The sequence below is a fragment of the Notamacropus eugenii genome, chromosome 1, assembly GCF_028372415.1.
Source record: "Notamacropus eugenii isolate mMacEug1 chromosome 1, mMacEug1.pri_v2, whole genome shotgun sequence".
Taxonomy (NCBI): Eukaryota; Metazoa; Chordata; class Mammalia; order Diprotodontia; family Macropodidae; genus Notamacropus; species Notamacropus eugenii.
In genome coordinates, this window is record NC_092872.1 from 197721930 (window position 1) to 197735320 (window position 13391).

The 13391-nt window shown below is 33.4% G+C and overlaps 1 protein-coding gene across 2 annotated transcripts in view; it reads right to left on the reverse strand.

Annotated features, from left to right (window-relative positions):
* Window positions 1-315: 315 nt before the first annotated feature.
* RAB11FIP2 (RAB11 family interacting protein 2) overlaps window positions 316-13391 on the reverse strand; it is a 91971-nt gene continuing 78895 nt past the window's right edge. For both annotated transcript variants that reach the window (XM_072623845.1, XM_072623839.1), the window contains one exon: window positions 316-4690. In XM_072623845.1, the coding sequence (XP_072479946.1) occupies window positions 4463-4690 (228 nt within the window). In that variant the 3' untranslated portion in view covers window positions 316-4462. The remainder of the gene's footprint in view (window positions 4691-13391) is intronic.

Genomic DNA, 13391 nt, shown 5'->3' on the forward strand with positions numbered 1-13391 from the left:
TAGTACTTAAATTGTGTGAATTTAATTGTTTGACAATAGTGTTTGAATAACATGCGTTACTGTTTAATCTGTATTTCACACTAATGTAGGACAAAAAAATGCTTTACCCAAACAGATGTGTCTAAATGTTCATGTACATAATGGAAAGAAGACATGCAGGTGATTCATTTACTATTCTCTTAAAAGATTTTCAAATGCTTTCATACTTATTTATGCTCATTCTTACAGAACACATCAAATTAAAGTATTCTATATAAACATAATGAATAAGTCACATACTAATGAGTATACTAAACTAAAAGAAAAGAACTACTGTGATGTACTTTGGAAATTTATTAATATTTAGACATGCAATTAAATAAAATTATAGATGATTATATTAAGATTATACACTTTAATCAGCTATAATAAATCAATACTTATTGTACGTAGTATAAAAATTCTAATTCTTCATGCGTCAGATGACATAAATTTGGTATCACATTAATACAATATTTAAATATACTTGTGAATTTCATACCTTCAAAAAGGTGTACAAGTTACTACAGTATTTTTAATAAGACAAGTATGTACTCTTCTGTTATAAATAATGTTTATATCTTTTGCATACCTGCTAAATATACACATTCTAAGATCTGCAGCAATTTTTCATACTTCAAAATACAAAACATCTGGAAGCTTCTAACATGAATAAGCCCAAATGTATTATTTGTAACAGATTTCAATTCCACATAAGAGTGGATTCTTTGACATAGAAAATAAATGAAATAAATGATGTCAACTCTAGTTTAATGCTTGAAGAGCTTCTACATTTCCTAATAAATGCATCTGAAAACCCTTCATATGCAGATTAGTTAAGGTGCTATCTATTGCATATTAAATACTTCCAATGATTACGTCTGGATTATTAAAGTTATAAATCCATTAAAATGGAGTTTACAATGGAAGTGCTGACAGACCTTTAAATCTAGTATCATGAACTAGCAAGGCCATAATCCTTCACCTCTTACTTCAAAGAGAGTAAGTGAATCAACATGCTCTTAAAGTTCATTTTAATACACACAACTTACACCTACCATATCTACAAGATGTATGAGTACATGAACATCAAAAAGTTTCAGTGTGATTTACAAATCCAAGATAGGCTCTTTCTTAAAAGCTATAGAAGAAAATAAAAACTCTGGTACAACAGTTATTGTAGATATATTAAAGAAAACAGTTCTTATTTCTTTTTAAGATTCTTTTAGTCAAAAAAAATGCACCCCACCCCCACCCCCTTTGAGTAAGATGGGGGTGGGGGAAGCACATGGGAAGAAAGCAAGTTTTTCACTGATGAGCTTAGTTTTGCTTAGGGTTCCATTCATGAAATCTTTTTAAGAACAAGGCAACATTTTCACAGCTGGAAAATTACAACTAGATCTTGATTTCCTGCCAAAAGCAATAGATGTATGGATGATGCTACATTCACGCACTCACAGGTGACAAAACAAAGTTCAATACAAAATATAGCAGCAAAAAGTTAACATCTAAATGTTATACATTCTTCATGAATGGGTAATAAGTTACCATTGTATTTACAACTCTAAGATATGACCCTGATATTTGTCCCATAAGTGAAAGTTAAAAGAATTACCTGTAGGCAAGTATTTCCAACATTATCATCACTAAATTGGTATTAATACTGAAATGAAATCTGCATATGGAAGTGATTTGATAAAATAAAAACTTTTAAATTAATATAAGTTTCTCAGATTATAACAGGTTTCAGATATATTGTGTAAATTGTTTTATGACTAAAAGATCAATGAAATGTTTTTGAGCATATAGATGTGTTTCAGTGCAAAGAGGAAAAAATGTGTTTATAAGTATCATATTTTCTGTTATAAAATTCATTAATTTTACCCTCATTTCCAAACTATTAACCTAAAAAAATACACACAATCAAATCTCTAATAATTTGATTATAAAGTCATACTTCAAAAATATAAGCTAAGATATTATTTTTTGCCTTTCTGCAATTTCGGGAGTTGCAGACAGTTTTATTTCTACTTTCAACCAAGGAGACAGATTAAAACACTTTCATTTGTAAACAAAATTTGAGAAGTAATTTTTTTCTCTGCTTTTAATTACATTGATTTATAATGCAATCATAATAAAAATAGCATTAAGCTGTAAAGTGATAGTAATCAATAATTGAAATAGTTTCAGGTGGTACTAAATACAATTAAAATTAAGTTTTAATATAATACTCATTTTGGCTTACAACAATAAAAATGAACAGCTTATTGATTCCTGATTCTTTATGTAGGGAAATATCCTTTCCTTTAAAGTAAATTTGATTGTGTCATACTTGTCACATGAGATATGCGCATGCCTATGGCAAAAGAAACATTAATTTGTTAAGTAAAAGCATATTTGGCCAAACTATACTAAAATATCCAAGAATCTTTGTAGCAGAAATGAATGACCCCAACCTTATATTTTGATCTTTAAAAAAAGATTTAAGAAATGTTTTATTTTTTTAAAAAATCTATGAGAATCATAACCTTTGGCACCAGATTTGAAAATATTTGTCATTAAGACTTCAAATTAGGAAAAAAAAAAACAGAGAGATATTTGAGGTATAGTCACCATAGATTCTAAACACTAAACAGCAAGTTGGGGGGAAATGGGCAAATTAATTTTTCTATTTCCCATCCATTTTCCTAATTTTAGAAAACGAACTACATGCTTAGGAAAATTATTTCAGAATTTTTAAATGATGCTCTCTTAGGAGAAATAAATACTGTGAATAAAGGGCCAGATCCTTTGGATAAGTACACTCAATATTCTGTGACTCCCAAATATTAAAGTGATCAAAAAGATAATTCTAAATGCAGTTTTTAAAAAGAAGTCCTTTATCTAGCTCTTTTAATAAATTATATCTACTTTATTATTTTTTAGTGAAGTGAAGCTATGTCAGAAAAACAACAAATTTCATTCAAGAACAGAGGCAAGAGGTTGCAGAAGACATCCCCAACTGAAATGAACTTAACTTCTTAACATCGGGAAGATAAAGCTTCCTTCTTAGCTCATCACTGGAATAATTTCTTTAAAGTCATCTTACAGAAAGTTTAAAAACAAAACAAAAACTTTTTTCTTTCACCACTACATTTTTTCCATCTGTAATGATGGGATAATTTCACATGCATTTTACAACAATATCTAAAAATGCCCTATAAGTAACTAAGCGTGCTTTGTAGAGAGATGAAAAATTCACCAGAAAAAAATCCTATTACTAATTGGACTTCCAAGAAATGTAAATATATATTATTCTTTGAGTAAAGACGTGCACTAAAATTTCACAATCCCTTTTATCTAGCCTTTTTTTGGGTTTAGTGTTTAAAAATTCCCTAATCTAAAACTCTTAATGTTTAAAATTTATTTTGCTTTTATCAACATTCCTATAACACTGCCCATTTTATACTCATTTGTGAACATCTTATGTGCCACTATTATAAATATTCAAGGATTTCACTATATCCTTCCTCTTCCTCCAACTTTCTTTGAAATTTGACATTTTTCTTTTTTAAGAACTTGTCCTCATCTTTAAAAGCATGCAACATCTTTAACAAAAAAATTTTCAAACCCACATATTGTATTAATCTGTTATTAATTTTACAGCTTTCACACAAAACTCAAATTTTAGGATAAAAGAATATGAGCTCCAACAAATATGTAAGATCTTGAAGTTGAAATATCCTAAGAGAGTCTGAATATTACGTAAGTATGACACTCCACCACTTTGGGGTCATTTCTTTCAATGAATACCAAAAATGGATTTTAAAGTATTACATTACATTGCAGTTCACTTTCAAACCAAGTATCACAGGGTTAGGATTGAGTCAAAATAGTTTCTGCATAAACAGCAATACCAATAAGAACTGATTTTTGTTTTGTACCAATAAATAAAACACATTCACACGTTCAAATGAAGGACATGAGAAAGTCAACCTCAAAATGTATCAATTATAAATATAAAATGCTTATCTGTGCATATGTGTAATTAGTAGTTCTGTGGCTAAATATTAACCTCAAATCGATTTCTGAAAAAAATGAAAAAATTCAGCATATTTCAGAAGGCAGGATATGTATGATGAAAAGTCTTATTTAGCAACAGGCATTCTGGAAGGTGAATGTTACTAAGGTAAAATGTCCGCACCAAGAGATTAATCAGGAAGTAGGGAAGAAGGCCTAATCTATACCCAAGGAGAAGTTACACACCCTAAGGATGCTAACCTTTTTTACTTTAAAGATTTATATTATTTAGTTCACTTCAGAGATGACACTTTTTTGGCAATCCCCACTAGTAATTTAAAGCAATTTCTGAGAAGTTAACAGGAAAAAAAACAAAATTTAAACCCATTGTACAGTGTCTTCCACTAGCATTTTTTAAAGTATGAAATGCAGTGCAACTGGCTTATTAAGTCTTAGAAAATTTGCCAGCTTTTCTTGAAGGTTCATATGGCACTCTGAGAATACTTGGAGTTTCTTCCATTACTCTTACAAGAAGATTGTCAATGTAGTCCTCAAGTTCACGGATATGGGTATCTTTCCTTTTAAGTAGTTCTTTGTGCTTCACCAGTTCTTGTAATACTTCTTCATAGGTAAGACTTCGATAGCCTGCAGTGGCATCAAAAGGATTGCTATCCTGGAACAGGATAAAAATACTCGTTTTATTAGATGTTATGTCACAGGTCCAAACAAAGGTTTTGGGGAATCAGAACATGGGGGAGACAAAGAAGGAATGGAAATGAATGATTGTCAATCAATCCTGAAAAAGAAACATGTTTATAACATGATAGTTTTCTTAACAACAACAAGAAAGCACGAATATGTATTTGCTTATCCAAATCTCTAATAAAAATCTGCATGAAGCTTATGCTATCTCAAAAATGAGAATAACCAATTTCAATCTGGTCAGTAAACTGCTTTCTTTTCATTTTAATAAGAGTAGATGGCTCTTTACAATTTATTGTTTTTCCAAATAAATTAAGGCTCTTTTCCTTGTTTCTATCACGAGGCAGGTCTCCCTTGACACACTGCAAATTGCTTATAATTAGAATCAAGTGGAACACTGTACAGATATTAAATCTACTAAATAATTTTATAGCTAGAAACTTTAACTGAATAAAACTATAGAGAGTGACTAGTTTATCTCTGAGGCATCTCTGTATGTGATATATGTGGTTCTACTATAAAGTGATAACATTTTCATGAGTAGCTTATGGACATCACAAGACACAATTTTTATAACAAGATACTGATTTAAAATATAACAAAAAATATAGGCCCCACCTATAAGAATGACATCTACATTTTAAATACCCAATATATGTGTTAAAAATAGCAATACAGAACTGTGGTTAAAAACCATAGAATATTGGGGCTGGAATGTAACTCAAGTTAGTCCAAACTATACTAGAAAAAGAAGCTCTACAAAGTAACTGGCAACTGGCCAACCAGTCAGTCCGTAAGCATTTGCTGACCACCTATTACATGCTAAAGTACTATACTCAGTGCTAGGTATACAAAGAAAGGCAAAAGACGGCTCCTGCCCTGAAAGGCTAACAATCTAATCAGGGAGAAAACAAGCAAACACATCTCTAAAAACAAGTTATATAAAGAACAAACACAAAGTAACAGAGGGAAGGCAGTAAAAAGTAAGAGGGAGTAGGGGAAAGATTTCTGTAGGTGGGATTTTAGAAGGGATTTAAAGGAAGCCAGGAAGCAGAGATGAGGAGGGTGAACATTCCAGGCTTAGGGGACAACCAGAGAAAATGTCTAGAGCTGAGAAGTGGAGTGTCTTGTTAATGGAGCATCTAGGATGCCAGTATCACTGAGTCAAGGACTATGTGGAAGGAGGAGAGGTATAACCTATAAGACTGGAATTGTGGGGGAGAGGGAGGTCTTGCACAGAAACACTTTTAAACACTGAACAGAAGAGAACCACTGGAGTTAATTAGGGTGTGTGTGTGTGTGTGTGTGTGTGTGTGTGTGTGCGTGTGTGTCTGTGTTTGTGTCTGCATGTGTGTGTGTGTGTGTGTGCGTGTGTGTGTCTGTGTTTGTGTCTGCATGTGTGTGTGTGTGTGTGTGTGTGTCTCTTAGACAGACAGACAGACATAGTCTGACCTGTGAAAAGACAAATTCTTTTGAGAGCTGAAGGGAGGGCAGATTAGACTGGAGGAAAGACTTGCAGCAGCCAGACCAACCATGGCTACTGCAGCAGTCCAACAAGGAGATGATGAAGAACTGCACTAGGGTTGGCAGCAGTATCAAAGGTGAGAAAGGAGTGTATTCAAGAGATATTAATTAACTAGGTGAAATCTACAGGCCCTGGCAACACATTACTTAATCTGCTAGAAATGGGAGGTAGAAGATGTGGGGAAATGCCATCTACGGTGTGAGCTTGAAGGACTGAAAGGATGGTGTTGCCCTTCATAATTTATCAAAATTGAGAGAGTTTAAGAGGAAAGATAAGTTCAGTTTGGGACAATATGAGCTTAAGATGTCTATTGAACTCCTCACTATCTCTCACTACCCATATCCAAACTGGATAAATAGAAGAAAATCAACAGGGTGAAGGGTATTAGTATTAAAGGGGGAGAGTCTCCTTGTAAAAAATAAGATTGTAATCACTCACTCTCGACATGAGAGTACAGTCTTAACACAAAGTCCAAATTCAGCAAGGCTATAACAATGAGTAAAGAGAAAAAGAATTCCACCAAAAAGAACTATCGCCTAAGATAAACTCAGTAAAGAATGATTCAAAAATATTTTCAATCAAAACTGCAAAGAAAAATGCAACTTAGACACAAAATTCTGCTAGATTTCCTAGAAGAAATGAATCAAGAATTTTAAAATAAAGAGCTTAAAATTATTTTTCGACACAAAATGAGAGAAACAGACAAAAGATTGGAAAAGAAATGAGTACTAGAAAAGAAAAACTTGGAAATTAACAATTTAAGAAGTACATCTTATCCAAACAAAAAACAGACTCCTTAAAAATCAGAATGGATCAAAAAGAAGTTAACATCGTTATGAGACAAACACTGACCCCAAGTCAAAAAACTAGAAAAGGTAGAAAAAGAAAAGTATCTCTTATTAAAAATAAAATAAAAAACCTTGACCTGGAGAACAGACTAGGGAGAGAGAATGTAACAATCACTGGCCTATCTGAAAGCTGTGACAAAAAAAAAAAAGAAAAGAAAAAAGAGCCTATACATCATATTTCAAGAGATCAGAAAACAGTCCAGAGCTATGAGAACCAAAGAGAACTAAGTGGAAATATGAAGAATCTACTAGTCATCTCCTGAAACAATTTCCAAATGAAAACTCTCAAAAGCAAAGACAAAATTCAGAACTTCCAAATGAAAGAAAAAAAGTATTTCAAACAGCCCAAAATAAACAGTTTAATTACTAAGGAATCACAGATAGAATCTCAAAACATTTATCAACGACCACTGTAAAGGAGTACAGGTATCTGAATATATTCCAAAAGGAAAAATACATTGGTATATAATTATTAATAAGCTACCTAGAAAAAGTGAGTAACATCACATGGGAAAAAAAACAGATTTTCAATGAACGAGATGACTTTTAAGAACTAATGAAAAAGCTAAAGCTGAGTAGAAATTTTTAAATACGCAGAAAAAGACAAACATCAAAAGGCAAATATGAGCAAACTATCATAAGGAACTAATCAATAATCAAGTGTTTATATTCTAACAGAGAGACAATACAAGCATCTCCTCAGAACTCTACCATCATCAAGGGACACAGAAGGAGCAACATAAGAGAGATTTTAGTAATGGTTCTGTTGTTTTGATTATCTTAAAAAGAGTAGAAAAGAGGGGGTGGAGCCAAGAAGGCAGAGTAGAAACAGAGACCTGTAAGAGCTCTCCCCCCCAACCCCTCAAAAAAACCTGTAAAAAAAAAGTAAACAATTTCTAGCGTAGGAAAAGCCACAAAACAATAGGCTGAAGTGAATTTCCAGCTCAAGACAATTTGGGAGATCTACAATAAAGGTCTACTGCTGGGAGTGAAGTGCAGTTCAGCATGACGGAGCTGGACCACGTGTTAGGGGGCTGAACTGTTAGCGGTGGCTGTGGTTTTCAGACTTCTCAACCCACAAACACCAAGGACAGCTTTTAAGGTCAGTGGGAAAGATCTCTTACCTGACTGAGAGGGGAATATGGTCCAGCCCCAGTCCTGGCCCTCTCTGGCTCCAGTCTCAGGGCAACAGCAACCACTGCTAAAGCAGAGGATGCTTCTGGAGCCCTCCACTTAACAAACAACCCAAAATTCAAGTAACTGGCTGAGAAAAATGAGTAAATGGGAAAAAGAAACAGACTACAGAATCTTACTTTCTCAGTGAAGAGGCATTTTCTTATCTCACTGGTGAGAAGGAAGACTAAAATATACAACCAGAGGAAGACAAAGCCAAACCTCCTGCAACCAAACCCTCCAAGAAAAATATGAATTGGTCTCAGGCCATGGAAGAACTCAAAAAGGATTTTGAAAATCAAGTAAGTGAAGCAGAGGAAAAATTGGGAAGAGAAATAAGAGTGATGCAAGAAAATCATGAAAAATGACTCAACAGTTTGCTAAAGGAAATCCAAAAAACTGCTGAAGAAAATAACACCTTTAAAATTAGATTAACAAAATGGCAAAAGAGGTCCAAAAAGCCAAGGAGAAGAATGCTTTAAAAAACAGAATGGGCCAAATGGAAAAAGAGGTCCAAAAGCTCACTGAAGAAAACATTTCTTTAAAAATTAGAATGGAGCAAATGGAAGCTAATGACTTTGTGAAAAATCAAGAAATTATAAAACACAACCAAAAGAATGAAAAAATAGATGATTATGTGAAGTATCTCACTGGAAAAACAACTGACCTGGAAAATGGATCCAGGAGAGATCCTTTAAAAGTCACTGGACTGACCACCTGAAAGCCAAATAGCTGAGACATCATTTTTCAAGAAATTTTCAAGGATAACAGCCCTGATATTCTAGAACCAGAGGATAAAACAGACATGGAAAGAATCCACCAGTCACCTCCTAAAACAGATGTCAAGAGAAAAACTCCTAGTAAAATTCCAGAATTCCCAAGTCAAGGAGAAAATATTACAAGCAGCCAAAAAGAACCAATTCAGGTATTGTGGAAACACAATCAGGATAACACAAGATTTAGCAGCTTCTACACTATGAGACCAGAGGGCATGGAATTCCAGAGGTCAAAGGAGATAGCATTTAAACCAAGAATCACCTACCCAGCAAAACTGAGTATAACACTTTAGGGGGAAAAAATGAAATTTCATGAAATAGAGGACTTTCAAGCATTCTTTTTGAAAATATCAGAGCTGAGAGGCTGAGTGAGAGTGAGAGAGAGACAGAGACAGAGAGACAGAGCAACAGAAAGCACAGAGTGAGCTGAATATGAAGGTATGATACCTAAAAAAAGAAAATTAAGTGTTGACAGGAATGTCCTAGGAGAAAGAGAAAGGGAGAAATAGAATGGAGTAAATTATCTCTTACATAAAAGAAGCAAAAAAGAGCTTTTACAATGAAAGGGAAGAGGGGAAGATGAGAGGGAATCAGATTTGGCTTCAGGAGGGAATAACATACACACTCAATTGGGTATGGAAGTTCATCTTACCCAACAGGAAAGCAGGGAGGAAGGGGATAAGAGAGGGAGGATAAACACTTTGGTCAAAAGAGAGAATAGAATAAATAGAGGGAGGGACAGGATAGAGGGAAATATAGTCTTTCACAACATGACTGTTGTTGGAAGTGTTTCGCATGACTACACACATATAACCTTTATCCAGTTTCTTGCCTTCTCAATGAGGGTGGATGGAGAGGGGGGAAGGGAGAGAATGTGAAACTCAAAGGTTTAAAAATGAATGTTAAAAACTGTTTTTACATGCAGCTAGGAAATAAGATATATAGGCAATGGGATATAGAAATCTATCTCACTCTACAGGAAAAGAGAAGGGAAGAGGATTGGGGGTGGGGACTGTGATAAAAGACAGGGCAGACTAGAGGAAAGGGTAATCAGAACACAGGCTGTCCTGGGGTGGGGGAAGGGGAAGATGGGGAGAAAATATGATATCAAAAATTTGGTGAAGTCAATGTCGAAAACTGAAAATAAATAAAAGAGAAGAAAAAAATATGATGAAGAGAAAAAAGGGAGCAGATAAGTAGAGGAAATTATTTCACAAAGTTGGGGGGCCCAAGTTAAAGATGAAACAAATGAGGAAGGAGTAGGGAAAGGGAGTGACACTTGAACTTCATTTTCATGCTAACTGATCAAAGGAGTAAAAGATATACACTCACAGTTGGATAGAGAAATATAGTTCACTCAAGAGAAACTAGGAGGAAAGTGGATTCTGGGAGGAGGGTATATCTCAAAGACGGATTTAAAAGGAAAGAAATAATAAGAATCTGTGACTGGGCTCTGGGTAAGGAAAAGAGAATGAGGAGTAGAGGGAGCAGACACAGACTGCATCAAACTTAAAGTACAGGTTCTCTTCATACTCCTTTCTCATCAACCTCTTCTTTGTAAAGAGGAGGCAGGAAACAGGTGTATGTTGGAGAAGAGGGGGGATGTAAGAGATTAGTATAGAGAGAAATTCACAATTAATTCTCAAAACTGTGAATTGAATAAGATGAACTCACTCGTAAAATGGAATAGGAGAGAGAATACACTAGAAAGCATATTCAACAGCATGTAGTTTACTAGAAATATACTGGAAAACAAGAAGACTCATAGGGCCCAGGACAATATTATACTTTAGCTTCACTCAAAAAGCATGGTAGTAGTGATGATCTGAGAGAAGGAAAAAGGAAAAAAAAACCAGACTTGATTAAAAGACATAAAAAGGGAAACATACATTATGTTAAAACATACCTTAGAAAACGTTAGAACACTAAATATATATGTGCTGAATGGCATAGCATCTAAATAATTAAAGGAAATGTTACATGTGTTAAAGGAAGAAATGACACAATAAAACTATTAATAGTGGGAGAGCTCTATGTACATCTTTCAGACCTAGACAAATATGAAAAAAACAAAAGACGAACAGAACGTTAGATATATAACATATCTATGGCATTTCAGCATTACATTGTAGACTTTACAAAAACTGATCAAGTACTTAAGGCATAAAGACCTAGCAAAAATAAGAAAAATTAAGCACATTGTTTAATGATCTGGATACAATAAAAATTGTATATAATTTATGGGTCACTTAAATGACAAAAAAAAAAAATATCAAAATTTTGGAATGCTGTTAAAGTAGTCCTCAAAGGAAAATCTAAATCTCTAAATATGTTCATAGAGAAATAACAGGTCAATGAACTAGGTATGCAACTAAAAAAACCCAGAAAGCTAGAAAACCAATAAATTAAAATTCCAAATAAACAGCAAAATAGAAATTCTGAATATCAAAGAGAATTACAAAATAGAAAGAAAAATATAATTAACAAATTAAAAAGCTGTTGTTTTGGGGAAAAAATAAAATTTTTTAAAAAGTTAATTTGAATTTTTCAAATAAAGCCATTTTACCATTATAAAAAATGAAATAGGTAAATTAAGTGAAGAAATAAAAGTATTTGAAACTATTTTGTCTAATTATATGCCAATGAAACTGACAAGCTACATGAAATGAATGAATATTTACAAAAACACAAAATATGTACATTAACGAAATAAGAAATAGGAGGCTTAAATAACTCAATCTTAGAAAAAAGAAACTGAAAAAAGTCATAAGCTCCCAAATAATAAACACTCAAGACTAGACAAATTTATAAAAGAATTCTATCAAACAATCAAAGAACAATTATTTTTAATACTACATAAGCCTTTTAAGAAATAAGAAAAGACAAGGTCTTACTACAGCCCTTCTACGATCCAACTATGATCTTGATATTTAAACCACTGATAGTCAAAACCGAAGACCAATGTCCTTAATGGACATTAAGAAAAAATATTAAATGAAATATTAGCACACTAAAGAAACATATTATCAAGATTATACACTATGACCATGTTAGATTTATACTAGGATTCAGGACTGGTTAGGAAAACTATCCATATAACAAACTATATCAATAACAGGAACAATAAAAACAATATGATTCCATTAAGAGATGCAGAAAAAGCTTTTAACAGAATCTGGCACAGAATTCCTACAAAATACACTAAAGAACACAGGCATAAATGGATCTTTTCTTAAATGATTTTTAATAACTATCTAAAACTAAGAGCCATGTAATGAATACATCCACAGGTCTTCTGGATATGATCAAGGATGTCTATTATCACCACTATTACTTGAGTGTTACAAATGCTAGCTATTACAATAATACAATAAAAAAATTGAGGAAATAAGTACAGGAAAAGAGAAAAGAAAATTAGAGATTTTTGCAGATGACATGACAGGATGGTTTACTTAGAGAACCCTTGAGTCAATTAAAATTTAAATGAAAAATAACTTCAAACAAAGTAACAGGATGTAAGGTACATGCACATGAGTTACTGGCATTTCTGTGCATCACTGTATTATTAACAAAACTCAGCAGGAAGAGATAGAATAGGAAATTCCATTTTTAAAAACTACAAAATGTATAAAATGAGTAGGAGTCTATCTGTGCTAACAATTAACTCCTAGGCCGAGGCTCAATTACAAAGGCAGCACTAGAGAACTCAGTGTAAAGATCAGATGGTAGCTGGGGAAAAACAAGGGTAGTAGTTCCATGGGGAGGTTTGCAATCAGTCTAAGGGATGCCCCAGAAGAAGCCTAAATATGGGCAGAGATATCTGGCTAGAAAGAGTGAAGTCTCATCCTAGGCTCTCATCTACTCTCTATATGCCAATTACTCATATCTACATACACACATACACATACACACACACACACACACAAAATATCAGCAAGAAATGATCTATGCATATATAGCTCTATACCTACCAACACATAAAGACACTGATGTGCATCTAGCTTCTTCCCTGACCTTCCATCCTGCATTACCAATGACCTATTAGACATTTCAAACCGAAGGCCCAGAGATAGCTCAACCTCAAGACACATAAAACAGAGATTATCTTTCCCCGAAATGTTTCCTTTTTTCCAACTTCCCTACTCCTGTCAAAAACATTCATAGTCTCTCAGGTTCCTAACTTTATCTTAATTATCAACATTATCATTAACTTCTCACTCTCCCTTACCTTATGTAATATCTACCAGTTGCAAATCTTTTTACCTACACTACATCTCTAAAATCTGACCCCTTCTTTCTACCCAGAACTAACTACTTACTTAAAGGCTGTCACAGTTCCTTCCATTTGAA